The following is a 27249-nucleotide window of genomic DNA, read 5'->3' as shown; positions in this document are numbered from 1 at the left end:
TCTCTTTAAGGATACACATGTGAGGCCATGTGCTAAACAGAGTGAGTAGTTTAGTAAACAACCAAAGATTTCATGGGTTATGTAAACATCTGACAAAGTGGAGTCTTTTGTTTAGACATGTAGCTAGCTAGCTAAACAATGACCTGGCATCATCCAAACTCCTCCTACTATCAATACAAACATTGTCATAGCTGTAGTATGAATCTGCAGGTAGCTAAAGAGCTAACCAACTAGGTTCCTTGTCAGCTAGCTAACATTAGGCTGTAACTAGCAATACAAATTAATTTCTGACTCAAATAATATCCCTGCACAGATCATACACGTAATGTTTGCTAGCGAGCCAACAAGCTAACATTCGCTAACTAGCGAACAGTATGCTTTAACTTGCAAATAAATAACTTTTTGACAAAATTAGAAATGTATATTTTCTGAAAATGTAGCTAGACTCTTACCCGAATACATGGATGGCAGACTGGAAGCATTTAACTCTGTTTTGTTTGTAGCTACATCTTGTTTGGCCAGCGTTGTCAAGTCACTCCAGTTCACACTGACCATGGTGTGTGCAGAAAGTAGCCCATCACTTTTTCCAACTGATCTGTCGATAGTACCTGCTAAATTCAGTGCATAAATGTTGTTAAGAAAGGTAGCAAAACTTTTTTTGTAGTTCTCGATGGCTAACGTTATATCTTTCAAAAACAGCGCGGTAGATAGGACTATTAACATACTGAGCAGCTCTCGCTATAGACAGAAGCATTCTACATGGCAGACCAATCCAAACTCATTTCCCGGCAGGTCCAGCCCATCCATTATCTCAGCCAATCATGGCTAGCAGGAAAGTTCCTGTCTTTTTCCATGGCTAAACCAACTAGGCTCATAATTTAACTTTAATTTGTATTTACGGATGGAGTACAAGTTTGTTATTAAAGCACATGCAAGTTCACATGTTCCAGAAGGCATTTCTGGGGGGGAAAACGCTATTTGATCAAATAAAAAAAATACATGTTTACACGCAAATGCCACTCCTGTGAAGTAATGACGTGCGGCATATGCCTAGTTTCCTGAAACGAGTCACATTTGACTGCCCCATATTTACATTTACAATGTTACGTCTAGTCTATGAGTCCAGGCTGGCCAGGCAGCACTTTTATAGGGCATGGTTTTTAGGAGCAAGATGAGGAATTTGAAGCGATAGACTAGCCTATCTGGTGTATGATTTTTATTCTCGCTCTGTTTACACATTGAAAGAGTGCAGCTTAAATACATTGTGGAGCAGCACATGTGGGCCTATTCTCTATATAAGCATGGACAGTGAATCATGTTCTGGGTTTTGTGACAGCATTCCTTATGCATTCCTCTTCTGTGATGCTCAACTCGGGTGTTCTTGATATGATAGGGTACCTGACAGGAGCCATCTGGTGCTGTAAATAATGGTGCAGATGGCCTCTTAGAAGACAGCAGTGTTTTGAAAACCTGCTGCATATTCATTTGAGGTTCGTTTATGGGATTCAGCAGTGTTACCGCCCTGTGTGAGAGACCGAGTCGTACTCAAACAATGCTCACTTAGTCTAACTGGTAGTCATCAACCAACATGATTGTTTCATTCAGCTGATCTCCAATTTCCTTCTTGCTCCGCAGATCAACAATCCCCCCCCCCCCCCCCCCCCGTACAACCCTTTGTCCTCTACACCTTTGTCTATCTCTACTCTCTAGTTATCAGCATTGTTTCCTGGTGATTGTGTCGAAAGTCTGTCCGTTCTCAAGCCTCAGCAGCACCAATCTATATAGGCCTAGTACAAACCATACTATGCATAGTCCCTGCTCACTTCCTCCAGTAACTATCTGGTCTGATTTAGTATTGGCTTTAATTAAGTCGATAGGAAATTACAGTAGTCACTTTTACCTTACCTACATGTACAAATGACCTGACTAACCTGTACCCCCAAACATTGACTCGGTACCAGCACCCCCTGTTTATAGCCTTGTTATTGTTATGTCATTTTATTGTTACTTTTTTCTTTTTTACTTTAGTTTATTTTGTCAATATTTTCTTATTTCTTGGAACTGCATTGCTTGTAAGTAAGCATTTCACGCTAAGGTCTACCTACACCTGTTGTTCAGCGCATGTGACAAATACAATTTGAGTTGAGTAAGCCATGCTCAGTGGGGATCCAAAGACTCAAGACTAAGCTCAGCTGACTTTTACCCATTCAGTGGCTCACTCAAGGTTAGGCTCGATCATTAGACTCTGTCCACTAATTGCATTACCATTCAATTAGATTTTAATCATAGGCAACTGATTCAAGTTGTAAGCTAAGAGTGCATTAAGAAAGCTTTAAATTATAGGCTATTTCAGATCAGTCAAATTTTTGTTACTCCTTTTTTTTTTTTAAATGGGCAAAGCTATTTAACATGTGGACTTGAAACAACAGAAATACATCTGCTGACTGACTGCCCTACCATTTGAAATTCCTGAGGTGTGTGTGTGTGTGTGTGTGTGTGTGTGTGTGTGTGTGTGTGTGTGTGTGTGTGTGTGAGAGAGACTAAATGTGAAATGAGGGAGTATATCCTATTCTCTCACACCGCTGAGTTAAGAGTTGGTGGAAACCTCTAGCTGGTAGTGGCTATTACCATGTCGTCCCATCCCCCTCTCCTCTTGAATTCCAGCAAGGTTATGTTATGGATTTCGTAGTCTGTTATTGTCCGGTCCATCTTCAGGGAAGAATGTCTACCCTGACCCCCTGGTACTAATATCATGAAGCTCACCATGGCCAGCCTATGTTTATTTACTGTATTTTAGGCTAGGCCTATGTATTTATTTTTTTATTTTTAAATAGCTAAATTCTTCTGGTAGTGGTTGTAAATAATTTAGCATAATGCTTTACTCTACAGAAGGATCTAGATTAGGTCATTTCTTCACCACTGCCACTCATTCTGTGTCTGACTGGCCTTGTTGGGTTGTTTCAAGTAAGCCTTTCTAGAAACTGTCTGACTCAGGGTGGTGTTGATGTCTACTAGCCTCTTGTTTGAACATGATGCGCTACAAGGATTTTCCCTGTTACTGGAGGCCCCATCCCAGCCAGTGATCCATGTTGGTGGGCTGCTGTCTAAGGTGTGTCTCCAGACGTCTTTGTTTTGTCTGTCCAGGGTGCGTCTCTGGGCGTCTTTGTTTTGTCTGTCCAGGGTGCGTCTCCGGACGTCTTTGTTTTGTCTGTCCAGGGTGTGTCTCCGGACGTCTTTGTGTTGTCTGTCCAGGGTGCGTCTCCAGACGTCTCTGTTTTGTCTGTCCAGGGTGCGTCTCCAGACGTCTTTGTTTTGTCTGTCCAGGGTGCGTCTCCAGACGTCTTTGTTTTGTCTGTCCAGGGTGCGTCTCCGGACGTCTTTGTTTTGTCTGTCCAGGGTGCGTCTCCAGACGTCTTTGTTTTGTCTGTCCAGGGTGTGTCTCCGGACGTCTTTGTTTTGTCTGTCCAGGGTGCGTCTCTGGGCGTCTTTGTTTTGTCTGTCCAGGGTGCGTCTCCGGACGTCTTTGTTTTGTCTGTCCAGGGTGTGTCTCCGGACGTCTTTGTTTTGTCTGTCCAGGGTGTGTCTCCGGACGTCTTTGTTTTGTCTGTCCAGGGTGCGTCTCCGGACGTCTTTGTTTTGTCTGTCCAGGGTGTGTCTCCGGACGTCTTTGTTTTGTCTGTCCAGGGTGTGTCTCCGGACGTCTTTGTTTTGTCTGTCCAGGGTGCGTCTCCGGACGTCTTTGTTTTGTCTGTCCAGGGTGCGTCTCCGGACGTCTTTGTTTTGTCTGTCCAGGGTGCGTCTCCGGACGTCTTTGTTTTGTCTGTCCAGGGTGCGTCTCCAGACGTCTTTGTTGTCTGTCCAGGGTGCGTCTCCAGACGTCTTTGTTGTCTGTCCAGGGTGCGTCTCCAGACGTCTTTGTTGTCTGTCCAGGGTGCGTCTCCAGACGTCTTTGTGTTGTCTGTCCAGGGTGCGTCTCCAGACGTCTTTGTGTTGTCTGTCCAGGGTGCGTCTCCAGACGTCTTTGTGTTGTCTGTCCAGGGTGCGTCTCCAGACGTCTCTGTTTTGTCTGTCCAGGGTGCGTCTCCAGACGTCTTTGTGTTGTCTGTCCAGGGTGCGTCTCCAGACGTCTTTGTGTTGTCTGTCCAGGGTGCGTCTCCAGACGTCTCTGTTTTGTCTGCAGTACAAACAGGTCAAGTTCAAAGACAAGGGGGCTGGGAAAAGGAAATGTTTAGTAGTGGTCATAATGGTCAAGATTTATCTTGTTATTTAAATCGACTGATCTGTGAGTGGGGGGACTTAGACTTCATCAGGCAGGCAATATGTGATTCATTCTAGATGATGGCGAGTAGCCTGTTAAATTTGAATAATCCATCTTCAAGAAGAAGAGGGTCGCCATCTCAGACATAGGCCGACATGTAGTAGAATACTTCCAAAGGCCAGCTACTGTACTGAAAGTGAAATGTTATGACTAAAGTGAGGGATTTTTTTCATTGCCTGGGCACCGTTATAGGCCGGCACACAAAGGCTCCTCATGCCTTTTTAAGGCAAGGCCCAGCTGGCCTGCCCAGACCACAGTTACTGCAGCCGCAGTTCAACCGTCTCATGATGATGTGATGAGAGAGGCAGCTAGCTACACGCTTGAGACGTCCAATCACACGCTTTGCTTTGTGTGCTTTCAAACCTGCATCCAATGACCGTTATCACCATGTGGTCTGTGTTTGTGTCTGAGAAGGAGGTAGTGCTGGCTGGCGTTTGAACATAAATAGACCGCAGCACGGGAGAATTGTAGTAATTTAGTCTCTCCTCCAGATTAGACAGCAACTCCTTAGCTAATACCTAGCCTCTAGATCACAGGCCATGTCTTCTCCCAAGAAAACTACTACCGCAGGCATCAGGTAACTAACAGGATTTTCAAAAGGCAATCTAGGCTAATTGAGTGTTCTTGCAATAGATTTAAAACTAATGATTTACAAACTAGTATTTAGAGGGGCTGCATCCTATAACACTTGTAGTTTTTAGGCTAAGCATTTGTCAGTCTTGTTCTTTAGTATTTATAGTAGCTGTAAGAGGTTGTTGACTGGGGTTAATTATGGTGCAAAAATATTACTTTTTTCCCTCTGGCTAAGAAACAAGAAACCCTCTGATACATGCATGTGTTACCGCATCGTCCTGTTATTAACTCATCCTGCGTGCTTGTATGTTTTTGTTCCACACAGACTACGCTGTAAATGTCCGAGAAACCGAGAGTCCAGTATGAGGAAAGCAACCAGGCCAGTGGCAGGCGTCTCCAAAGCCACAGCCGCAGCCACCAAGGCCCAGACCGTTGAGAAAGTCAAGCCTGAGGGCGCCACCACCACCATGGGCACAGCCGGCAAGATTACAGCCAAGACCTCTGCCACCGCGCCACTGTCTAAGGTACGAATGCAGAAGGCAAAAGCGAGCACTGGCTTCATACTGCAACAACAACCATGGAAGCCCCTTTTTATCTTTATAGGTCCAATAGCTGGTATGATAACTGTCATGTTTCTCTTTGGCCAGGCGAAGAGCAATGATGACCTTCCATCAGTAACAACAGTAGGCAGTGGAGCCTCTGCTGGGAGCAGCACTATTCCCAAGGCGAAGAAGACTGGCTCTGTCCACTCTTCAAACTCCTCCACTACAGGTACCAGCAACCCACAGGGCAAGACGAAGACCAACTCCGGCACATCATCAACACATAGAGCTACTTACAGACTATTCTCTGTTTGTGATTAGCTCTGACCCAAATAAAAATGCCAACTTCTTGACCTTCAATAATGTACTGTATTGTATTCCTCAGGCAAGCGTGGGACCACCTCTGTGGTGAAGGAGCTTGGTTCATCGCGGGAGGGACTACGGGAACGCTCCAGAACTTGCACCACCAGCAGGAAGCTCTCCGGACCCTCCGATGCCTTGTCACCGCCCAAGAGAGTCCGCTGCCGGACTGTGACTGAATCTGAGTCCCGTATGAGCAAGTCCAGGTCGAACGGGCAGCTCAGCGACAAGACGGTCCTGGAGAGCAGGGTGAAGGACCTGCTGGGCCTGGCCAAGAGCAAAGACGTGGAGATCCTCCACCTGCGCACAGAGCTCCGGGGCATCCGTGTCCAGCTAGGCCTGCCCGAGGAGGAGGAAGAGGATGGGGGGAGCAGAGCCAGAGAGGAAGGCGAGGGCGAGGAGACTGCTGAGGCTAAGCCTCCACAGGACCAGGAGATGGAAGCCCCTACTCCTCTCATCTCTGCAGACGTGGAATCCACCCTGCTCTTGCTACAGGACCAGAACCAGGGGATCCGTGGAGAGCTGAACATGCTGAAGAGTGAGAACCGCATGCTGAAGGACCGGCTCAACGCCCTGGGTTTCTCCCTGGAGCAGAGGCTGGACAGCCCCCTAAAGACCCTGCAAGGCCCCTGCCTTAGCTCGGATCTTCCCCCAGCCCGTGATGGCAGTTATGGAGATGGAGGGTGCCCACAGGCCTCTTTTTTACATGAGGTCTCCCCTCACAGCTCTGCCTGCGGCTCTACTGAAGACCTTCTTGACCCCCGGCGAGTCATCTCCCCTGAGGCGGCCGACAGCGAATGCAGCGAAGCCTACCAGCCAATCACCTCCAGCGATGATGCCCTGGATGCCCCCTCTGGTTCTGCCTCTGCCTGCGGCTCCTCCTCCGAGTCAGAGGGCGGGCCACCGAGTCACGGCGAGCGCTCCCGTAGAGGCAGTAGTGGCAACACCAGCGAGGTGTCGGTGGCCTGTCTAACGGAGCGCATTCACCAGATGGAGGAGAACCAGCACTGCACCTCTGAGGAGCTCCAGGCCACACTACAGGAGTTGGCTGATCTGCAGCAGATTACCCAGGAACTAAGCACAGAGAACGAGCGACTGGGTGAGGAGCGGACCATCCTGGTGGATTCCCTGTGCCAGCAGGGTGACCGGCTGGAGCTTTACTGCCGGCAGATGGACTACTTCCGGGGCCTGCTGGATGAGCACCGCGTGGCGTATGCCCCGGCCGACGAGCAGGACACTAAGAGCGGGCGCTACCTGGAGCTGGAGCGCCGCTATGTGGACCTGACGCAGGGCGCCCACTTCGAGAGGGAGCAGCTGCTGGGGGTGCAGCAGCACCTGAGCGGGGCGCTGAAAATGGCAGAGCAGGACAACGCCGAGGCCCAGGGCCTCATCTCAGCGCTGAAGGAACGGGTGCACATGGCAGAGCGGCAGGCTGATATGGAGCGCAGGGAAAGAGCGACGGCGGCAGCAGAGCTGGAGGCCATGAGGGAGGCGGCTGGGGGGGAGCAGGCGGAGCTGGCTCGGTGCAGAGTCCAACTGGAGCAGGAGAGGCAGCGGGTGGCTGAGCTCTACTCCATCCACAATGCCGGGGACAAGACGGACATCCGCCACCTGCTGGAGAGCGAGAGGAGGGACAAGGAGAGGGCAGAGGCTGAGTCTGTTCAGCTGCAGGAGGACCTGGACCACACCCACGACGAGGCCGCCAGGCTACAGGACGGCATCCGCAAGGTCACATATTCTCATAGTTAAAACGCTTTCCATTCAGATTATCCATCAGTCCGGGATATTTTTTAAGTGTTAGTATTTCTCCCAATTCATATCTTTGTATGTTTATGACACGTGTGCTCACACATACATCTCCCATTGTCCCGTCAGCTGGAGGAGGACTTCCGTGCATTCCGTGGCGAGGTGCAGAAGCAGTTGGCTGAGCAGAAGCGGGCCCTGGCCCAGCAGTGTTCTGAGCTGGAGGAAAGGGACACAGAGGTCTCTGACATGAAGGAGACCATTTTTGAGCTGGAGGACGAGGTGGAGCAACACCGAGCCCTCAAACTCCATGATAACCTCATGATCACAGACCTGGAGAGTGAGTGTTGGATGGACGCTAGGTTACATCCCCAAATGGCACCCTACCCTATTCCATTTGTAATGCACTACCTTTAACCAAGGCCAACAGGGTTCTGGTCAAATTTGTGAACTATTTAGGGAATAAGGTGCTATTTGGGATGTGGTAGCTCTCAGGTAAATGGACTAGGGGGAAACCTGATGTGTGACCACAAGGTGGGGATGTGGGACCATTATAACACATCCAAGTAAGCTAGTTTATCCCATCTCCATTAATTTAATCATTAATCATTTTTCTTTCAGACTCCGTCAAAAAACTACAGGACCAAAAACATGACATGGAGCGTGAGATCAAGATTCTGCATCGAAAGCTCCGGGTAATTTGGGGAAGTGGGAGGAATACTGTCCTGTGCCTCATCCATATCGGAGTTAAATGTTGCTCTTGTATGGAACATAACATGAAGATATTTAACACAGATGTAATAAACATGGGTGTGAAGGCCCTTAGTGTTAGCCCATGGCTGCATCCCTACTCCCTATATAGTGCACTACTTTTGACTAGGGCCCATAGGGACCCATGTGATGTGTGTCCATATGTGTTCACACCTCCCGTTGCAGGAGGAGTCTATGGAGTGGCGTCAGTTCCAGGCCGACCTGCAGACGGCGGTGGTCATCGCCAACGACATCAAGTCCGAGGCTCAGGAGGAGATCGGGGACCTGCGGCGCCGCCTACTGGACACACAGGAGAAGAACGAGAACATGAGCAAAGAGCTGGAGGAGCTCAAGAAGTATGTGGTCTTTGTTGTTGTTGTTGCGTGTGTGTGTCTTCCAATCTCCCTGTGTCAAAGATATTGACCATCTGTTATGTCTCTAGGCAGGATGAAGAGAGGGGCAGGGTGTATAACTACATGAATGCAGTTGAGAGGGACCTAGCTGCCCTGAGGCAGGGCATGGGTCTCAGCCGACTCTCCTCTACCTCCTCTGAGCCCTCTCCAACCGTTAAGACCCTCATCAAAAACTTTGACAATGCCTCCACTGCAGGCCCTGTCCCAACCTCCCCCACAGCAGCCGTGCCAGCAGTTACCACAATGGTTGCCCGTACACCCCTCAGCCCCAGTCCTCTGAAAACCCCACCTGCTGCTGCTATCTCTCCCATACAGGTAAGAAAAACACCCGATGGTAGACCAGTAGCCCATAAACAGCATTCTGAACCATGTCACCAGGCAGCACAGGTCACCCCTGAGAAGGAGGAAGCTGTAGGTCTCTAACCCCATCCTGATTGATTTGTTAGATGTCAGCCCCTCTATCGTTCCTTTGTCCTTGTCTTTGTAGAACTACTGAGAATTCCAGACCCATGCAGGACCTGATGGTTTCTACCCTAACAGTCAAGATGTCCTCTTCAAGTTAACTTGAGATATATGCTCTGAATAGGTGGCACATGACCATTATGTCACAAAACAGGATGTTTGTGTGTCAAGTCGGGTTGGATGGAGAATGAGGAAGGGTGATTCTTGAACATTAACATTTTAACTTCTAATGGGTTCAGTTTAATGTCTTGGCCAACCTTTGGTTAGAACAGGCCCAAAGGCATTTGAACTATCACAAGACCAGTGAATTAAGGCAGGCTTTCAGAGCTAACACTGCAGCATGTTGTTTGAGTTAAGCTCCTGTGTTGGTTGCCAGTGCCAGCTATGTTAGCCTTGCTCTGAGTGTCAAGTCCAGTTTAAGTCTGACCTTTTGGGGAATAGAGCATCTGAAGCTCTAGATATCAGAGAGATATGTCTCCACAGAAATAGAGCCATGTGTCTTGAATTAGGCATAATTCTTTTACAGGCTAAGTTTAAGTGCAATTGATAGATTTTTTATTTCTTGTAGGCTACATGTTCACAATTATAAACTGGCTTCTAAAAAGAAGCCTTAAACCTCTCTGGGATATTCGGGACGGTAGCGTCTCACCTCACCAACAGCCAGTGAAATTGCAGGGCGCCAAATTCAAAACAACAGAAATCCCATAATTAATATTCCTCAAACATAGAAGTATTTTACACCATTTTAAAGGTAAACTTGTTGTAAATCCAGCCACAGTGTCAGATTTCAAAAAGGCTTTACGACGAAAGCACACCAAACGATTATGTTAGATCAGTACCTAGTCACAGAAAAACACAGCCATTTTTCCAGCCAAAGAGAGGAAATATAGATACAATTCATCACTAACCTTTGATCTTCATCAGATGACACTCATAGGACTTCATGTTACACAATACATGTATGTTTTGCTCCATAAGGTTCATATTTATATAAAGAAATCTGTTTACATTGGCGCGTTACATTCAGTAATGTTTTGCTTCCAAAACATCCGGTGATTTTGCAGAGAGCCACATCAATTTACAGAAATACTCATCATAAATGTTGATGAAAATACAAGTGTTATGCATGGAACTTTAGATCAACTTAATGCAACCGCTGTGTCAGATTTCAAAAAAGCTTTACCGAAAAAGCACACCATGCAATAATCTGAGTACAGTGTTCAGACAACAAAACAAGCCATACAGATATTCGCCATGTTGTGGAGTCAACAGAAGTCAGAAATAGTATTATAAATATTCACTTACCTTTATGTTTTTATCATAAATCTTCAATAATGTTTCAACTGGAGAATTCCTTTGTCTGTAGAAAAGCGATGGAATGCAGGTCACTCTCACGTGATCAGGTGTGATCAGCTCATGCCACTCTGGCAGACCTCTGACTCATTCAGCTCTCATTCCCCTCTCCTTCACAGTAGAAGCATCAAACAAGGTTCTAAAGACTGTTGACATCTAGTGGAAGCCTTAGGAAGTGCAATATGGCCCCATAGACACTGTATATTCGATAGGCAATGAGTTGAAAAACTACAAACCTCAGATTTCCCACTTCCTGGTTGGAATTTTTCTCAGGTTTTTACCTGCCATATGAGTTCTGTTATACTCACAGCCATCATTCAAAGTTTTAGAAACTTCAGAGTGTTTTCTATCCAAATCTACTAATAATATGCATATATTAGCAACTGGGCCTGAGTAGCAGGCAGTTTACTCTGGACACCTTATTCATCCAAGCTACTCAATACTGCCCCACAGTCCCAAAGAAGTTAAACCAAAATACCTTTGGTTGGTCTTCATATTGCCACCACCAAAGTGTAAATCAACATACACAGGGAGCCCATTCACTCAATCACTCTGTAACATTGTTCATTTGGATCGGTGGGTTCTGTCTGTTTGGCGCGCAGCCAATCTTTTCAGTGAATTGGAAGGTCGCTGCCTGCGTTATTTTTGGTTCAAGCTATAGGAAAAGCTCTTCCGTGAAACAAAGCTCTGTATAGCAGAGCAGACAGACAAAGCTCTCCCAGAGCAGACAGACGATGGTCATGAAACATTAATTTACCCTGTGGAGTTTATTTTGAGAGCGGTCAATATAGCAGGCGCTATATGATGCCCGTCCCTCACTCTGAGGAACCTCACTCGCATTTTAATGAAGATCAGGTCTGAGTGCTCAGATGGAAACAATATATCTAGGTTGGTGTAGAATAAATTAAGCACTTTACAACATGATGATATTTATTTATTCTACAATGATCGTACAAAACATTAGGAACACCTAAGGCTGTTACGGTGACCGTATTACCGCCACACCGGCAGTCACGAGTCATGACCGCAGTCAAATTCCACATGACCGTTGAGTCACAGTACCTAGGCTTCTCCGAAACTGCCCTCTGTTGCCTCTGTCATTTGTAGCCTACCAAACTTGCTAACGGCCGTCTCTAATGACCGGTACTCAGTGCTTTATTGTTCCTCTAAATCACTCTGACACAAATGCAATCGTAAATATAATCAAACAGTTCATGAGAGGCCTGAAATTCAGAGTTTGAGTACAATAGGATCACCTGTTGCCCAGTGAGAGCCAGCTGTTCCTATAAGCTCATGTTATGCAACATTTCTATAGGCTATGCATTTGCGTGAGAACAGTTGTAATGGCCTCTATTAAAAAGAGGAGGATTCCATCAGCTTTCTTAGGCTAGGCCTACTATATTTGTTTCTCAACTGTCCTAATATTAAGCACTTTGCTTTATAAACGGGTAACCTATCTGGCTGGCATGAAAATGAACTACGGGAAAAGCCCATAATGCCCATTTTGAAATAAAACATTATTTTACACATACACTACATGGCCAAAAGTATGTGAACATAGATTTATGGATTAAAAAGGGTATAAAATCGAGCATACAGCCATGCAATCTCAATAGACAAACATTTGCAGTAGAATGGCCCGTATTAAAGGGCTCAGTGACTTTCAACGTGGCCCTGTCATAGGATGCCACCTTTCCAACAAGTCAGTTGGTCCAATTTCTGCCCTACTAGAGCTGCCCCAGTCAACTGTAAGTGCTGATATTGTGAAGTGGAAATGTCTAGGAGCAATAACAGCTCAGCCGCAAAGTGGTAGGCCACACAAGCTCACAGAACGGGAGTGCTGAAGCGCGTAGCGCATAAATATTGTCTGTCTTCGGTTGCAACACTCACCACCAAGATCCAAACTGCCTCTGGATGCGATGTTAGTGCAAGAACTGTTCGTCGTGAGTTTCATGAAATGGCCGAGCAGCCGCACACAAGCCTAAGATCACCATGCGCAATGCAAAGCGTTGGCTGGAGTGGTGTAAAGCTCGCCACCATTGAACTCTGGAGCAGTGGAAACGCGTTCTCTGGAGTGATGAATCACACTTCACCATCTGGCAGTCCGATGGATGAATCTAGATTTGGAGGATGCAAGGCACGACCTGCCCTAATGCATAGTGCCGACTGTAAAGTTTGGTGCAGGAGGAATAATGGTCTGGGGCTGTTTTTTCATGGTTTGGGCTTGGCTCCTTAGTTCCAGTGAAGGGAAATCTTAACGCTGCAGCATACACTGACATTCTAGACGATTCTGTGCTTCCAACTTTGTGGCAACAGTTTTGGGAAGGACCTTTCCTGTTTCAGCATAACAATGGCCCAGTGCATAAAGCGAGGTTCATACAGAAATGATTTATTGATCGGTCTGGAAGAGCTTGACTGGCCTGCAAAGAGCCCTGACCTCAACCCCAGGAAGAGTAGCTGCTGCTTTTACAACAGGCAATGGGGATCATAATAAAATACCAAATGCCCTTTGGGATGAATTGGAATGCCGACTGCGAGCCAGGCCTAATCGACCAACATCCATGCCCGACCTCACTAATGCTTTTGTGGCTGAATGGAAGCAAGTCCCTGCAGCAATGATCCAACATCTAGTGGATAGCCTTCCCAGAAGAGTGGAAGCTGTTATTGCAGCAAAGAGGGGACCAATTCCATATTAACGCCCATGATTTTGGAATGAGATGTTTGATGAGCAGGTGTCCACATACCTTTGGCCGTGTAGTGTATTATTTAGTATTTGTAAAGACAAGATTATAGTGAAAATAGTGTGATAAGTGAGAATATTATCACGTGAATAATGCCCAGAGTGTACAATCAGGCAAGAGACCGCGCGTGCATTTTTTAATCATAGTTTCATGCATCATGTAGCATATATGTTTTGCTAAGGTTTCTATCGCAACTAAAGTGGCCAAATAACTCCAAACGTAAAGGCCTAGGACCCCTGGAACATGGTTGGAGAGCCCATAGACTACAGCGCCTAGTTAAGTGTTTTTTTTGTGGGAGGTTCTAAAATAATTGTAAAGAACAGATTACATTGAGGAAAGTCTGATGGGTGAGAATATTATCAAGTGCTTGTCAAATTTTGAATGAGAGACTGATTAAGTGTGTGCAGCCTGCACAAGAAACAGAGCAGAGTGCTTGTTCTGAGAGTAGCCTCATGTAACCTTCGAATGTATTAGAGATCAAAACATATAGCCTAACGTTTTTATCACAACTGAAGTTGCATGAATAACTCAATGAATCATATAGGAGGACATGTTTATTTTGTTAACCGCTCAACACAGAATACCCGCATGTGCACTCCCTCGGAAATCGTTTGGGGAAAAATATCCTTTCTATTTTATTCAGCCATGTTCAATTGTAATATTACTATAACATAATGCCATAGGACTTATAAGCAAATCTTACCTGCCTAGTGAACTAGTGTAGCCCACTGACATATGGCATAGCCAGATCAGGACCGGACATAAGGACGACTCAGAATATGCTATTCTGTTCTTCTGAAATAGGCTACATTTTCTTCACATCATAATGTTTCTTTAGACCTGCCTAAAATAAATAATGGATTTATTTTGATTGTGTAGACTATATTATACTGAACAAAAATATAAGCTCAGCAAAAAATGTCATCTAACTTACTGAGTTACAGTTCATATAAGGGAATCAGTCAATTGAAATAAATTCATTAGGCCCTAATCTATGGATTTCACATGACAGGCCCACTCACTGGGGAGCCAGGTCCAGCCAATCAGAATTAGTTTCTCCCCACAAAAGGGCTTTGTTACAGACAGAAATACTCCTCAGTTTCATCAGGCTCCTGAGTGGCACAGCGGTCTAAGGCACTGCATCTCAGTGCAAGAGGCGTCACTGCAGTCCTTGGTTTGAATCCAGGCTGCATCATAACCGGCTGTGATTGGGAGTCCCATAGGGCGGTGCACAATTGGCCCAGTCTGGGTTTGGCCGGGGTAGGCTGTCATTGTAAATATGAATTTGTTCTTAACTGACTTGCCTAGTTAAATAAAGGACATCAGCTGTCCAGGTGGCTGGTCTCAGACTATACCACAGGTGAAGAAGCCAGATGTGGAAGTCCTGGACTGGCATGGTTTGCGTTTGTGAGGCATGGTCTGCGTTTGTGAGGCCGGTTGCCAAATTCTCTATAACGACATTGAAGGCGTCTTATGGAGAGAAATTAACATTAAATTCTCTGGCATTTCTGCAGTTGCAATCTCTCTAAAAACTTCAGACATCTGTGGCATTGTGTTGTGTGACACAACTGCACAGTTTAGAGTGGCCTTTTATTATCCCCTGTGTAAGGATCATGCTGTTTAATAATGAGCTTCTTGATATGCCACACTTGTCAGGTGGAGAGATTCTTGGCAAAGGAGAAATGTTTACTAACAGGCATGTAAACAAATTTGTGCACAAATAATCTTTTATTTCAGCTCATGAAACATGGGACCAACACTTTACATGCTGCATTTATATTTTTGTTCAATATAAATGGATTTATCATACTTCTTTAAAATGTAGATGTTCCAAAGGTCCACAGCAGTGGCTTGTAGGCTATGCGTGGAAGCCAGGAGATGCTAAACATGTTTATGTTAATTGGCAGTCAATTACCGGACGTTATTTGCATGACAATCACCGGCTGTCATGACCCCCACAGCCCTAGGAACACCTGCCCTTTCCATGACATAGCTTTCACCTGGTCAGTCTATGATCCCTTTTTTGATGTCACTAGTTAAATCCACTTCAATCAGTGTAGATGAAGAGGAGGAGACGATTTAGATGAAGAGGAGAAGACGGTTAAAGAAGGATGTTTAAGCCTTGAGATATGGATTGTGTATGTGTGCCATTCAGATGAAGGGTGAATGGGCAAGACAAAAGATTTGCACCTTTTTGAATGGGGTATGGAAGTAGGGGACGGGCACACCAGTTTGAGTGTGTCAAGAACTGCAATGCTACTGGGTTTGATTATTTGTGCCAAGTCAGTAATTGCAGGCCTACTGGAATAGAACGACTAGTGCAGTGAGTCAGAGAGGACAAAGCAGTGCAGGGGTGTCAAACATCTGGCCCACGACTAGTTTTGAGTAAAAAATCCTACAGTTTCTTGACTGTCCAGCTCGCTAATAATCACCGAAATGAAAGCTAGACAGTCAGAGGGCATCGAAAATTCCAAAAACGATGGCTAGAGGACACTTTTTTTGTGCAAATTCTGACGGTGAATTAATCTAACCAATTTTCAGTCCTGAAGTCCGGACCTTGTTGAAGACCAACTGTAGCCCTCAGGGCAAAATGAGTTGAACACCCCTGAAATAGAGGGAAATGGGCTCAAGTCACTGGAAGTAGAAGCACTCTGTGACCCACATCCTCTTCCACTACACCATGAGTTATCCTAGCCTTGTCCCACCTGTTTAGCTGTTGTCTTGCCAACTCCATCGCTGTCATTGCAAAGCCAACCATGTTTTGGCATGACGAGGAGTTGGCATGACAGCACAAACAACATGGATGCCACTCAGGCGAGCATTTTTGCTCTGTGGCTCAAACTCGGCACCAACATTATTACATAATGATGGTACACTTCACCTTAATTAACCAACCCCAAAGTTCACTGATCAATTAATTTATAATTAGTAGGTTTTGTTTGCCTTTTCCCCCCCTTTTCAATTTGTTTTTACACTTTGGTGTGGTTTTCATATAAGCCCTTGGGCTTCCAACCACAACTGTACTGTTTTTTTTTTTATCTCTATCACTTTTCTTTGGTGCGACTAAACTATTAGGAAGATCAGTACTTTATGAGTAGTACAGCTATCCTGTCCTCATTAATGAAGAATATTTGTGTGTGTGTGTGTCTAATTCTCCTCTGTTGCTATGTTAGAGGCACACTGCGTCGACCCCCAAACCCCTGTCCTCCATGGTGGATAAAAGGTCAAGCTACACAGACCTCAATATGCCAGGTGGGTACAACAGTCTTCATTCATATCAACTATATTCTGTTGGACAACCGTTATGACTCCAATTAGTCGATTGTTTGATCAGTAGGCTTTTGGTTGAGAAAGATTCCTTTTTTTGTCGAGCAGTAGCAAATATATAGTACCAGTCAAAAGTTTGAACACCTACTTTCAAGGGTATTTCTTTATTTTTACTATTTTCTACATTGTAGAACATTAGTGAAGACAATAAAACTATGAAATAACACACATGGAATCATGTAGTAACCAAAAAAGTGTTAAACAAATCAAAATATAGTTGATATTCTTCAAAGTAGCAACCCTTTGCCTTAATGACAGCTTTGCACACTCTTGGCATTCTCTCAACCAGCTTCATGAGGAATGCTTTTCCAACAGTCTTGAAGAAGTTCCCACATGCTGAGCACTTGTTGGCTGCTTTTCCTTCACTCTGCGGTCCAACTCATCCCAAACCATCCATCTCAATTGGGTTAAGGTCGGGTGATTGTGGGGTCTGATGATCTGATCTGATGCAGCACTCCATCACTCTCCTTGGTCAAATAGTTCTTACACAGCCTGGACATGTGTTTTGGGTCATTGTCCTGTTGAAAAACAAAAGATAGTGGGACTAAGCGCAAACCAGATGGGATGGCGTATCGCTGCAAAATTCTGGTTAAGTGTGCCTTTTTGAATTCTAAATAAGTCACAGACAGTGTGACTAGCAACGCACCATCACACCACCTCCGCCATGCTTCATGGTAGGAACCACACAGGCGGAGATCATCCGTTCACCTACTCTCTGTCTCACAAAGACACGGTGGTTGGAACCAAAAATCTCTAATTTGAACTCATCAGACCAAAGGACAGATTTCCACCGGTCTAATGTTCATTGCTCGTGTTTCTTGGCCCGAGCAAGTCTCTTCTTCTTATTGATGTCCTTTAGTAGTGGTTTCTTTGCAGTAATTTGACCATGAAGGCCTGATTCACACAGTCTCCTCTGAACAGTTTATGTTGAGATGTGTCTGTTACCTGATCTCTGTGAAGCATTTATTTGGGCTGAAATCTGAGGCTGATAACTCTAATGAACTTAACCTCTGCAGCAGAGGTAACTCTGGGTCTTCCATTCCTGTGGTGGTCCTCATGAGAGCCAGTTTCATCATAGCCCTTGATGGTTTTTGTGACTGCACTTGAAGAAACTTTCAAAGTTCTTGAAATGTTCCGCATTGACTGACCTTCATGTCTTAAAGTAATGATGGACTGTCATTTCTCTTTGCTTATTTGAGCTATTCTTGCCATAATATGGACTTGGTCTTTTACCAAATAGGGCTACCTTGTGTATACCATCCCTACCTTGTCACAACACAACTGATTGGCTCAAACGCATTAAGAAGGAAAGAAATTCCACAAATTAACTTTTAACAAGGCACACCTGTTAATTGAAATGCATTCCAGGTGACTACCTCATGAAGCTGGTTGAGAGAATGCCAAGAGTGTGCAAAGCTGTCTACATGATTCCATATGTGTTATTTCATAGTTTTGATGCCTTCACTGTTATTCTACAATGTAGAAAATAGTCTAAATAAATAAAAACCCTTAAATGAGTAGGTGTGTCAACTTAGGCTTACCTGAATAGCCTACAGCACAAATAGACTACAGCTGTGTCTGTGCAGGAAACTCTGAGGTCCAGAATATTTTATACAATGTTGCAAGATTGCTGGAATCAGCTTCAGGCCTGACCCAAGTTAATAGGTGATACAATGTTTCAAGTTCATTGCAGACAGGCAATGTATAGCCAATGTGATTTGTAGGATGTTAATTTTTATCAGGATATTTTCTACCTGTGGCTGCAATGTTTTTATTTGTTGGCTTTATGTAGGCATTTTTTACATAGTTGGCAATAGAAGTTACTTTTTAGGTTTATCATTTTAATAAAGATTTGGATAGAGTTCTGATTAACCACATGACAATGATTTTGCGATATGAAGACATTATTATAAATGAAATGAAACTTCCACGAAAATGTTTATTTGAAAACCATAACTGGCACGCAGATCGGTAGAAATGGTAAGATAAATTGACATTCCACATGAGAAAGGTTTCCGACTCCTGTAGCCTATTACCGGCAACTTCAGGAGAGTAACGGCAGAATCACCGAAGCCCAGCATGTGCGTTTTTAATTGTGTTTCTTCTGGTTATCTTGATCTCTGGCTCTCTTGAATCATTTGTGTTCTATTTCTTCAAACAGTGTGCTTAAAGCATCAGACAAGCTCAATGCATATAGTTGATTTCATGAAAACTCTTGAATTGGAATATTTTGACTAATTTGATTGCCCGAAATCGTAGTCTGTTCTTTCGACCAATCACATGACACTTGTCATTTAGTAGATGCTCTTCTCCACTTAGTCAGGGCCTTCAACTAGTTTAGTAGGTTTCCTCACTGCGCCGTGACATCTCAGGCGAAGAACCCCGCAAGACAAGACTGCCGTCTAGGAGGTATTGCTTGGACAGTGGTGGTTGTAATGGTAGGGCAGTGTGTAGCAGACGGGTAGGGGATTGGATAACTCCGACCCACCAGGACTGTGAGATTGACCTCTATCTTGAGTGTCAGGTGTAATAATGGAAGAAGCACTCTTTCATTTTAAAATGAGGTTCATATAGCAGGCAGCCCTCAGTGGGGAGGCCACAGGCCCAGACAACAGGGCTTGGGGAAAATGGAATCCTATTCCCTGTATAGTGCACCACTTTAATGACTAGAGCCCTATAGGCCCTGGTCAAAAGTAGTGCATTTAATAGGGTGCCATTTGTGCTGCGGACCAGGAGAAATGGGAATGTGCCACGTTGGATTTAGCCCCCCGTTCACACGCTAATTTAGAGCCACCCCTGCTAGCTCAGCTCACACTGTTTTTCCACTAAGCTTGGCACAAAAGCAGCCCACTGCTTTTGTATTTTGGGGAAAAAGTCTGCTTGCATTAACAGGTATTAATGAAGGTTTTAACTTGGGCTCTGAAGTTAGCTTATTTTACTGGTAGGGCTCTTAGTTCCCCTATGGGTTCATTTAGAGTAATAGGGACTGATGTGTGTTCTCCATCCCCAACAGCAGATCACCTGTTCCGGGCCTCCTCTGGGACCCGCACCCCCTCTGCCCTTCAGAGGGTCCCCAACATGGACTCCTCCTCCAAGTCCCTCTCAGGTGTGTGTTTACGCCACCATATGTACCTGTGTCAGAGGCTGTAACATAAATCTGTGCCTGTGTGCTCCAAGTGACCTGATTGCAGCTTGATAGTTAAAAGTAATGTGATTGTGGTACTGATGACACTGTGGTAAGCTACAACTAAAACAGTGACCTGTGTCCCCAGTGTCTCGCAGGAGCAGTGAGGAGCTGAAGAGAGACATGTCTTCCTTAGAGAACACCTCCTCCCCTGCAGCCTCCTCCCCCACCACCTCAGTCCCCCCCTCCACAAGGGGACGCTTACGGTATGCTCTCTCTCGCTCTCTTGCTCTCCGTCTGTGTGCGTCAGTATCTGTGTGGCGTGCACGTCACTATCTGTTTGTGTGTGTGTCTGTGTCCCATGTCCCCATGGCTCCATGGCTCCTCTGCCCTGTAGATGAACAAATAAGTAGATGAGAAAAGTGACAGATTGATTGTCCAGTCTAACAGAGGGACGCAGGGGTCGAACTGGAAATGCCAGGTAATTCGGGATGCGTTGACTGGAAATCTAATTGACTGCAACCTGATAACCATATATTGACCGCTGACAACACACACTGCTCTGAATGGCTGAGGGGCTCGACTGAAAGGACACATTTTCTCCTTTCACTATCTCCCTCTCGTTCCTGAGCTCCATCTCTGTATTCCCCTTTCTCTGAATTATTCAATCTCATGGAAGGATTCTATTGTTCACCATCTTGACATGCTAGTTGGTGAATGCAGGGGGCTGGGAGAGTATAGTTACATAGGATGACAGACAAAAAGACAAATGTTTTTCAATGTCCCCCCCTGACGTGTTGTAGATGATCATCTTCTGAAAGAGACACAATGAGACTGTTTCCTGGACACGGATAAAGCCCAGTGCTGGACAAAAAAAATCAAGCTCAATGTGGAATCTCCATAGAAAATGCATTTTAGTCCAAGATCAGGCTTACTCTGTGTCTGTAAAACACCCCTTTGTGTAGGATCATTCTTTCTGTCTGTGTGCTCTTTAATTTCTGGTGTGTGTCCATAGGGAGGGGAGAAAAGACGCCCTGTCTGCACTGGCCAGGGAGTACGGGGGATCCAAGAGGAACGCCCTGCTCAAGTGGTGCCAGAAGAAGACTGAAGGATACCAGGTACGAACTAACAGGGTGGGGAATGGGTCGAGGGTACAGGCACACCCCAACTAGCGCACCGTACTTATTCCATCCCATTGGACAATGCTTTGATTTCTCAACAGGTTTAGATGCAGGAAAGAATATCAGATCATTACCGTTACTCTGTTTTAATCAATAGGGCCATTGCCTTGTGCGCTTTCTCCAATAGCTGCAAACACAGACGGTAAACGCTGTGTTTCCTTCCTGTTCGTTTCCAATCAGAGCCCCTTCTTACTCCTTTGAGGCTTTTAAGATGTTTACCCACCAGGAAGCATTAAGGTCTGCCCTGTCTAGTTACCATGGTAGCAGTTAGGCTTTACCCTCTCCAGGAAGTGTGCCAGACTTCACCGACGTCCCGGCCCTTCCTCTGCCCTCTCCCTTTCTCTGAATCTCTCCACGGCATGGGCTGGGGCATGTTGGTACAAATGTGCATTTTGTGCTACAACAGAGACAGTCGTGTCCAAAAGTTTTGAGAATGACACAAATATTAATTTTCACGAAGTCTGCTGCCTCAGTTTGTATGATGGCAATTTGCGTATACTCCAGAATGTTATGAAGAGTGATCAGATGAATTGCAATTAATTGCAAAGTCCCTCTTTGCCATGCAAATTAACTGAATCCCCCCCAAAAAATGTCTGCTGCATTTCAGCCCTGCCACAAAAGGACCAGCTGACATCGTCAGTGATGCTCTCGTTAACACAGGTGTGAGTGTCGACGAGGACAAGGCTGGAGATCACTCTGTCATGCTGATTGAGTTCGAATAACAAACTGAAAGCTTCAAAAGGAGGGTGGTGTTTGGAATCATTGTTCTTCCTCTATCAACCATGGTTACCTGCAAGGAAACGCATGCCGTCATCATTGCTTTGCACAAAAAGGGCTTCACAGGCAAGGATATTGCTGCCTGTAAGATTGCACCTAAATCAACCATTTATCGGATCATCAAGAACTTCAAGAAGAGCGGTTCAAGAGCGAATACTTTTGGAGGATGTCCTGGTGTCAAGAAGGTCAGCAAAGAAGCAACTTCTCTCCAGGAAAAACATCAGGGACAGACTGATATTCTGCAAAAGGTACAGGGATTGGACTGCTGGGGACTGGGGTAAAGTCATTTTCTCTGATGAATCCCCTTTCTGATTGTTTGGGGCATCTGGAAAAAAAGCTTGTCTGGAGAAGACAAGGTGAGCGCTACCACCAGTCCTGTGTCATGCCAACAGTAAAGCATCCTGAGACCATTCATGTGTGGGGTTGCTTCTCAGCCAAGGGAGTGGGCTCACTCACAATTTTGCCCAAGAACACAGCCATGAATAAAGAATGGTACCAACACATCAACCGAGAGCAACTTCTCCCAACCATCCAGGAACAGTTTGGTGACGAACAATGCCTTTTCCAGCATGATGGCGCACCTTGCCATAAGGCAAACGTGATAACTAAGTGGCTCGGGGAACAAAACATCGATATTTTGGGTCCATGGCCAGGAATCTCCCCAGACCTTAATCCCATTGAGAACTTGTGGTCAATCCTCAAGAGGCGGGTGGACAAACAAAAACCCACAAATTCTGACAAACTCCAAGCATTGATTATGCAAGAATGGGTTGCCATCAGTCAGAATGTGGCCCAGAAGTTAATTGACAGCATGTCAGGGCAGATTGCAGAGGTCTTGAAAAAGAAGGGTCAACACATCAAATATTGACTCTTTGCATCAACTTCATGTAATTGTCAATAAAAGCCTTTGACACTTATGAAATGCTAATTATACTTCAGTATTCCATAGTAACATCTGACAAAAATATCTCAAGACACTGAAGCAGCAGATTTTGTGAAAATTAATATTTGTGTCATTCTCAACTTTTGGCCACGACTGTGTAAACCTCTTTGGGGGGTGCCCTACGGAGTTGCCCACGACTGTATAAACCTCTTATTTGGGGGGGTGCCCTACGGAGTTGCCCACAACTGTATAAACCTTTTTTTTGGGGGGGTGCCCTACGGAGTTGGCCACGACTTTTTAGCTGTTCAGTCTGGGAAATGGAACAACAAGGCCTTTGCTACAATGCTAAATAGCCTCTCTAGTTTGTATTTTCTATTGGTCCCCTGGCTCCCTTCTAAATCGTACATTTTCTTTCCACAAAGTGTTCTCGCTTGTTCTCTTTTATATATACGGTATATAGGCCTATGTGGCATTGTTTTCATGAGGCCCATAGTAAATGTGTTCATTACCTGTGCTCTGTTGCTGCTCGGAGTGCTTTGTGCCAGTTGACTCACTGCCATGCTCACTGTAAACACACTGCTACCAGCCAAGCCTTTCCTAACGTAGCTCAGCCCTGTTTTTCCACAGATTATACTTTAATGCTCTCTGCTGGGATCCTCCTGTCGCGTGAACTCTACTATGCATCGTTGCTTCATATACTCCTCTAGTAAAAGGGATGCATAGAGAATACATGCCTTAAACATGCCTCATTTTTATGTTCCTTGTTTCTAAGTATGTCAGCGGTTTAACAGTCCTTTCTCAATAGTTTTCCGGTTTTTGTGTGGGTGGAAGGTTCCAAGGAAAAGACGAGTTGGCAAAGCTAAGCAACCAGTGTGACTCACCATAGTTAGTGACTAGAGTGCCTTTGTCTGCAGGAAGTGTAGTCCTGGTTGTCATCAATGCGACAGACGGGTGCTGTGATCCCGGAGAGCCAGTGAATTGGGGTCCCACAGAGAGCAGCGACGCCTCTTGGCGGAGTAAGCAGGCACCCCCTTCCTCTTCCATGCTCCACACTGCGGTGTCCCTTGTGTAACGGCGCCCTGGTATCTGTACCATTTTCTTCTCCCCATGTCCCTTGACACGCAACATCTCTGATAACTGACAAAGGTTCCCTGTGACCCTTAGAAGACATGAGGGCTGCCTTGCTGTAGACAGGGCCTGCGTCCCAAATGGCACCCTATTCCCTATATCGTGCATTACTTTTGACCAGGGGTCATTGGGCACACAGAAGGGGGTGGCGGAAGGTTGAAGTCAAATTCTCGCTCGAGTGCAAGGCAGTGTAAGTAACCACTAGTGTGCTAAAACATGTTCCTTCTTCCACTTCCCTTGAAAGACCACGGTTTGCGTAATCTATGGTTGTTGCTGGTGGTTTGGGATGACATGGTCAAACATCAGGATAGCCTATGGCTGGGGTTTTGTTGATCCCTTACTGTTGTGCTCCTTCGCTGCAGAACATTGACATCACCAACTTCAGCAGCAGCTGGAACGACGGGCTGGCCTTCTGTGCTGTTCTCCACACCTACCTGCCTGCCCACATCCCCTACCTGGAGCTCTCCAGCCAGGACAAGGTGAGATCGAGGCTCCCATTGTCAACTAAGGCAGTCATGGTGGAGTCCCTGGACACAGATTAAGTCTAATCGTGGACTTAAAAGCATTTTCAATTAATATTCTCCATTGAGCTTGCCTGCCGGGGTGACAGGGTAGCCTAGTGGTTAGAGCGTTGGACTAGTAACCGGAAGGTTGCAAGTTCAAATCCCCGAGCTGACAAGGTACAAATCTGTCATTCTGCCCCTGAACAAGGCGGTTAACCGCCACTGTTCCTAGGCCGTCATTGAAAAGAAGAATTTGTTCTTAACTGACTTGCCTAGTTAAATAAAGGTAAAATAAAATAAAAAAGTGTCCATAGCTAGGCCTAAGCTGTGTCCAGGAATCCGCCCCTACAAGTGTTTGGAAATTTTGTGTCATGTATGCACTTTGTTGTTCGTTCATCAAAAAACGGTTATTTTCTCCCTTTTCTTTCAGAAGGAGAATTTCACACTGGCTTTCCAGGCTGCGGAAAGTGTCGGGATCAAGTCCACGTTGGTAGGTGTCCGAGCTAAAAGGAACCCAAGACGGCTCCACCATTTGAACGAAAGGATATTTGACTACCACTAAAAGCTTAGAATGAAATGAGTCAGATGCTTTATTCGAGGGGGATGAGAGAGACATTCCATGTGACTTCCTCCCCTTTGTAAGGCTTGACTGGGCAACAGGAAGACGGGGCTGATGTATAGTTGCACCTACAGCAGCAATGCACACCAACGTCACATAGTTTGGCCGGCTGTAGCCTGTGAGGCCTTAAAAGAAGATGTGTTCATGTCAATAGCAAGCAGCTCCAGTTTATTTAGGAGCGGTGTCACACCGAGGCCAGTTGACTTCAGCGTAACAAGAGACGGGCTGGGTTTCCTCTGTGTGTGTGATCCACTGTTTTCCCCAATACACACTCCAGAGAGCTGACAGAGGGGGAGGAGATTTGCTATTAAAACAAAAGAGACGCTCTCTGTGTTCTTGACAATTATATGACCATTTAGATATTAAGTAGAGGCAGGAACACCTCTCCACCTTTCTCTGGTGGAAAGTATTGTGACTTCTTACTCTTAGGCCAAACGAGGGGTGCTTGCTTATTCCTCACCATCTCTTACTCAGAGAATATTCTGCACGTACAATTTGCAGCGAAAGAAACTATGCAGTGTGTTACGCATTTGTATTGCAACCCATATCTCTCTTTGACTCACTCTCTCAGGACATTGGAGAGATGGTGTACACAGAGAGGCCTGACTGGCAGAGTGTGATGACCTACGTCACGGCCATCTACAAGTACTTTGAGACGTGACCCATCTTCAAGCCTGAACACCTCGCAGCCCCGCACACCCCAGACCACATTTCCAGCCAGGGCTGTCATCACAACACTGGACAACCTTACAGCAACATCAGCTAATGCTACCTGAAAAGACTTCTGGGACCCTGAGTTGTACATTTTAAGAGTTATCACTTAACTCCATCCAGTATGTTCCATGTGTACGCTGCAATGTTCCACAAATTCTTGGCTTGGGACGCTCATGTGGTTTCTCAGCTAGACTGAAACCCTCGAAGACTATGTTATGGATAGACCGAGGCCCTGGGTATTGGACAATGTGTTGACCAGGCCCCCCCCATCTGTCGTTCAAATTCCCTTGGATCAGCGACTTCCTGTATACTCAAGTCTTTTGACCTCTTGACCCCAGCCCTATGTGAACTCTGCGCTGTCTGCAGTAGCCTATAATAACACCATGATCACCTCCAACACTACACTTCAAGTTGGGTAGTACATGTTTAGCGAGCTGAAAAACAATGTGGGTATGGTTTTTGGATTTGGATTTGGAATACTGCAGAGAACAGGACTGCGTTTTAAAAATTGGTTTGCCCATTTTGTCCGAGCAATGACTTTAATGGTAAGTGTGCCTTACCTGATAGAGGGTCCAGCTTAACTGTCACGGTAGGTGTTGTGTACTGTTTTAGCCTGATGCTTTGCTATATATATATTCCAAAGAGATAATCTACAAGTTTGGCAGATGATATCTTGAACTTCACAATAATCAGTGCCATGTTAGTCTCTTGTTTGTCATAATTGGCCAATACAATAAGCATTGACCATTAGTAACAGACGTCAATCGCATTGAAGTCTTTTACACCATTTACATTTTGTTATTTTTTCTCAGTCTAGCAGTCTGTTGTGTCCAAACTCTGCGAAACTGATGGTTGGCCATCATGGCCAGTCTCTGGGTGTATAGTGAGGTCAGTTGCCCTGTAGCACACCAATCCATAAATAGGCTGAACAACACAGGGAGCTGACCTGATAAGCTAACAGTTTTGTCATTACGGTAAAGGCACCCCTTACTGTTTCACAAATCCTCACTGGTTTCAAAGCACAACGAGGGGAGGGGAGGCTCTTTACTCAAATGGAATGTGTTTAAACCTTCATCAATGCCATGAAAAACACTTTGAAGGTTTCAAAGGGTGATTGCTCATGAAACCAGGACAAAAAAATAGACTGATTTTGGGGATTTTCATGGCGTGTATTCCATAGAATGGTCCTTTGGAGGAATGGTTGGTTGTTGACATACAGTGCCTTCCGAAAGTATTAAGACCCCTTCACTTTTTCCACATTTTGGTAGGTTACAGCCTAATTCTAAAATTGATTTAAATAGTTGTTTTTTTCTACACACAATACTCCATAATTACAAAGCAAAAACAGGTTTTGTAGAAATTTTTGCTAACATTTACAGAAGTATTCAGACCTTTACTCAGTACTTTGTTGAAGCACGTTTGGCAGCGATTACAGCCTTGAGTCTTCTTGGGTATGACGTGACAAGCTTGGCACACCTGTATTTGAGGAGTTTCTCCCATTCTTCTCTGCAGATCCTCTCAAGCTCTGTCAAGTTGGATGGGGAGCATCGCTGGCCAGCTATTTTCAGGTCTGTCCAGAGATGTTAGATCGGGTTCAAGTCCGGGCTCTGGCCGGGCCATCCAATGACATTCAGAGACTTGTCCCAAAGCCACTTCTGCGTTGTCTTTGCTGCGTGCTTAGGGTCATTGTCCTGTTGGAAGATGTCCGTTGCCGCATTCTGAGGTCCTGAGCGCTCTG

At 45.4% G+C, this 27249-nt stretch overlaps 1 protein-coding gene across 2 annotated transcripts in view; it reads left to right on the top strand.

The window, feature by feature from the left end:
* The window catches only part of specc1lb (sperm antigen with calponin homology and coiled-coil domains 1-like b), a 30109-nt gene extending 3847 nt beyond the window's left edge, over positions 1-26262 (top strand). Inside the window, exons 2-15 of one of the 2 annotated variants that reach the window (XM_021590793.2) lie at positions 5217-5415; positions 5539-5662; positions 5819-7521; positions 7669-7876; positions 8158-8231; positions 8473-8642; positions 8729-9014; positions 16429-16507; positions 19599-19688; positions 19855-19972; positions 20722-20824; positions 24038-24154; positions 24609-24668; positions 25369-26262. In XM_021590793.2, the coding sequence (XP_021446468.2) occupies positions 5254-5415; positions 5539-5662; positions 5819-7521; positions 7669-7876; positions 8158-8231; positions 8473-8642; positions 8729-9014; positions 16429-16507; positions 19599-19688; positions 19855-19972; positions 20722-20824; positions 24038-24154; positions 24609-24668; positions 25369-25458 (3384 nt within the window). In that variant the 5' untranslated portion in view covers positions 5217-5253 and the 3' untranslated portion in view covers positions 25459-26262. Of the gene's footprint in view, positions 1-5216; positions 5416-5538; positions 5663-5818; positions 7522-7668; positions 7877-8157; positions 8232-8472; positions 8643-8728; positions 9015-16428; positions 16508-19595; positions 19689-19854; positions 19973-20721; positions 20825-24037; positions 24155-24608; positions 24669-25368 lie in introns of both variants that reach the window. The other variant, XM_021590792.2, reaches the window with a different exon arrangement.
* The last annotated feature ends 987 nt before the right edge of the window (positions 26263-27249 follow it).

The sequence above is a fragment of the Oncorhynchus mykiss genome, chromosome Y, assembly GCF_013265735.2.
Source record: "Oncorhynchus mykiss isolate Arlee chromosome Y, USDA_OmykA_1.1, whole genome shotgun sequence".
Classification (NCBI taxonomy): Eukaryota; Metazoa; Chordata; class Actinopteri; order Salmoniformes; family Salmonidae; genus Oncorhynchus; species Oncorhynchus mykiss.
This window is presented reverse-complemented; position numbering and strand designations above follow the sequence as displayed.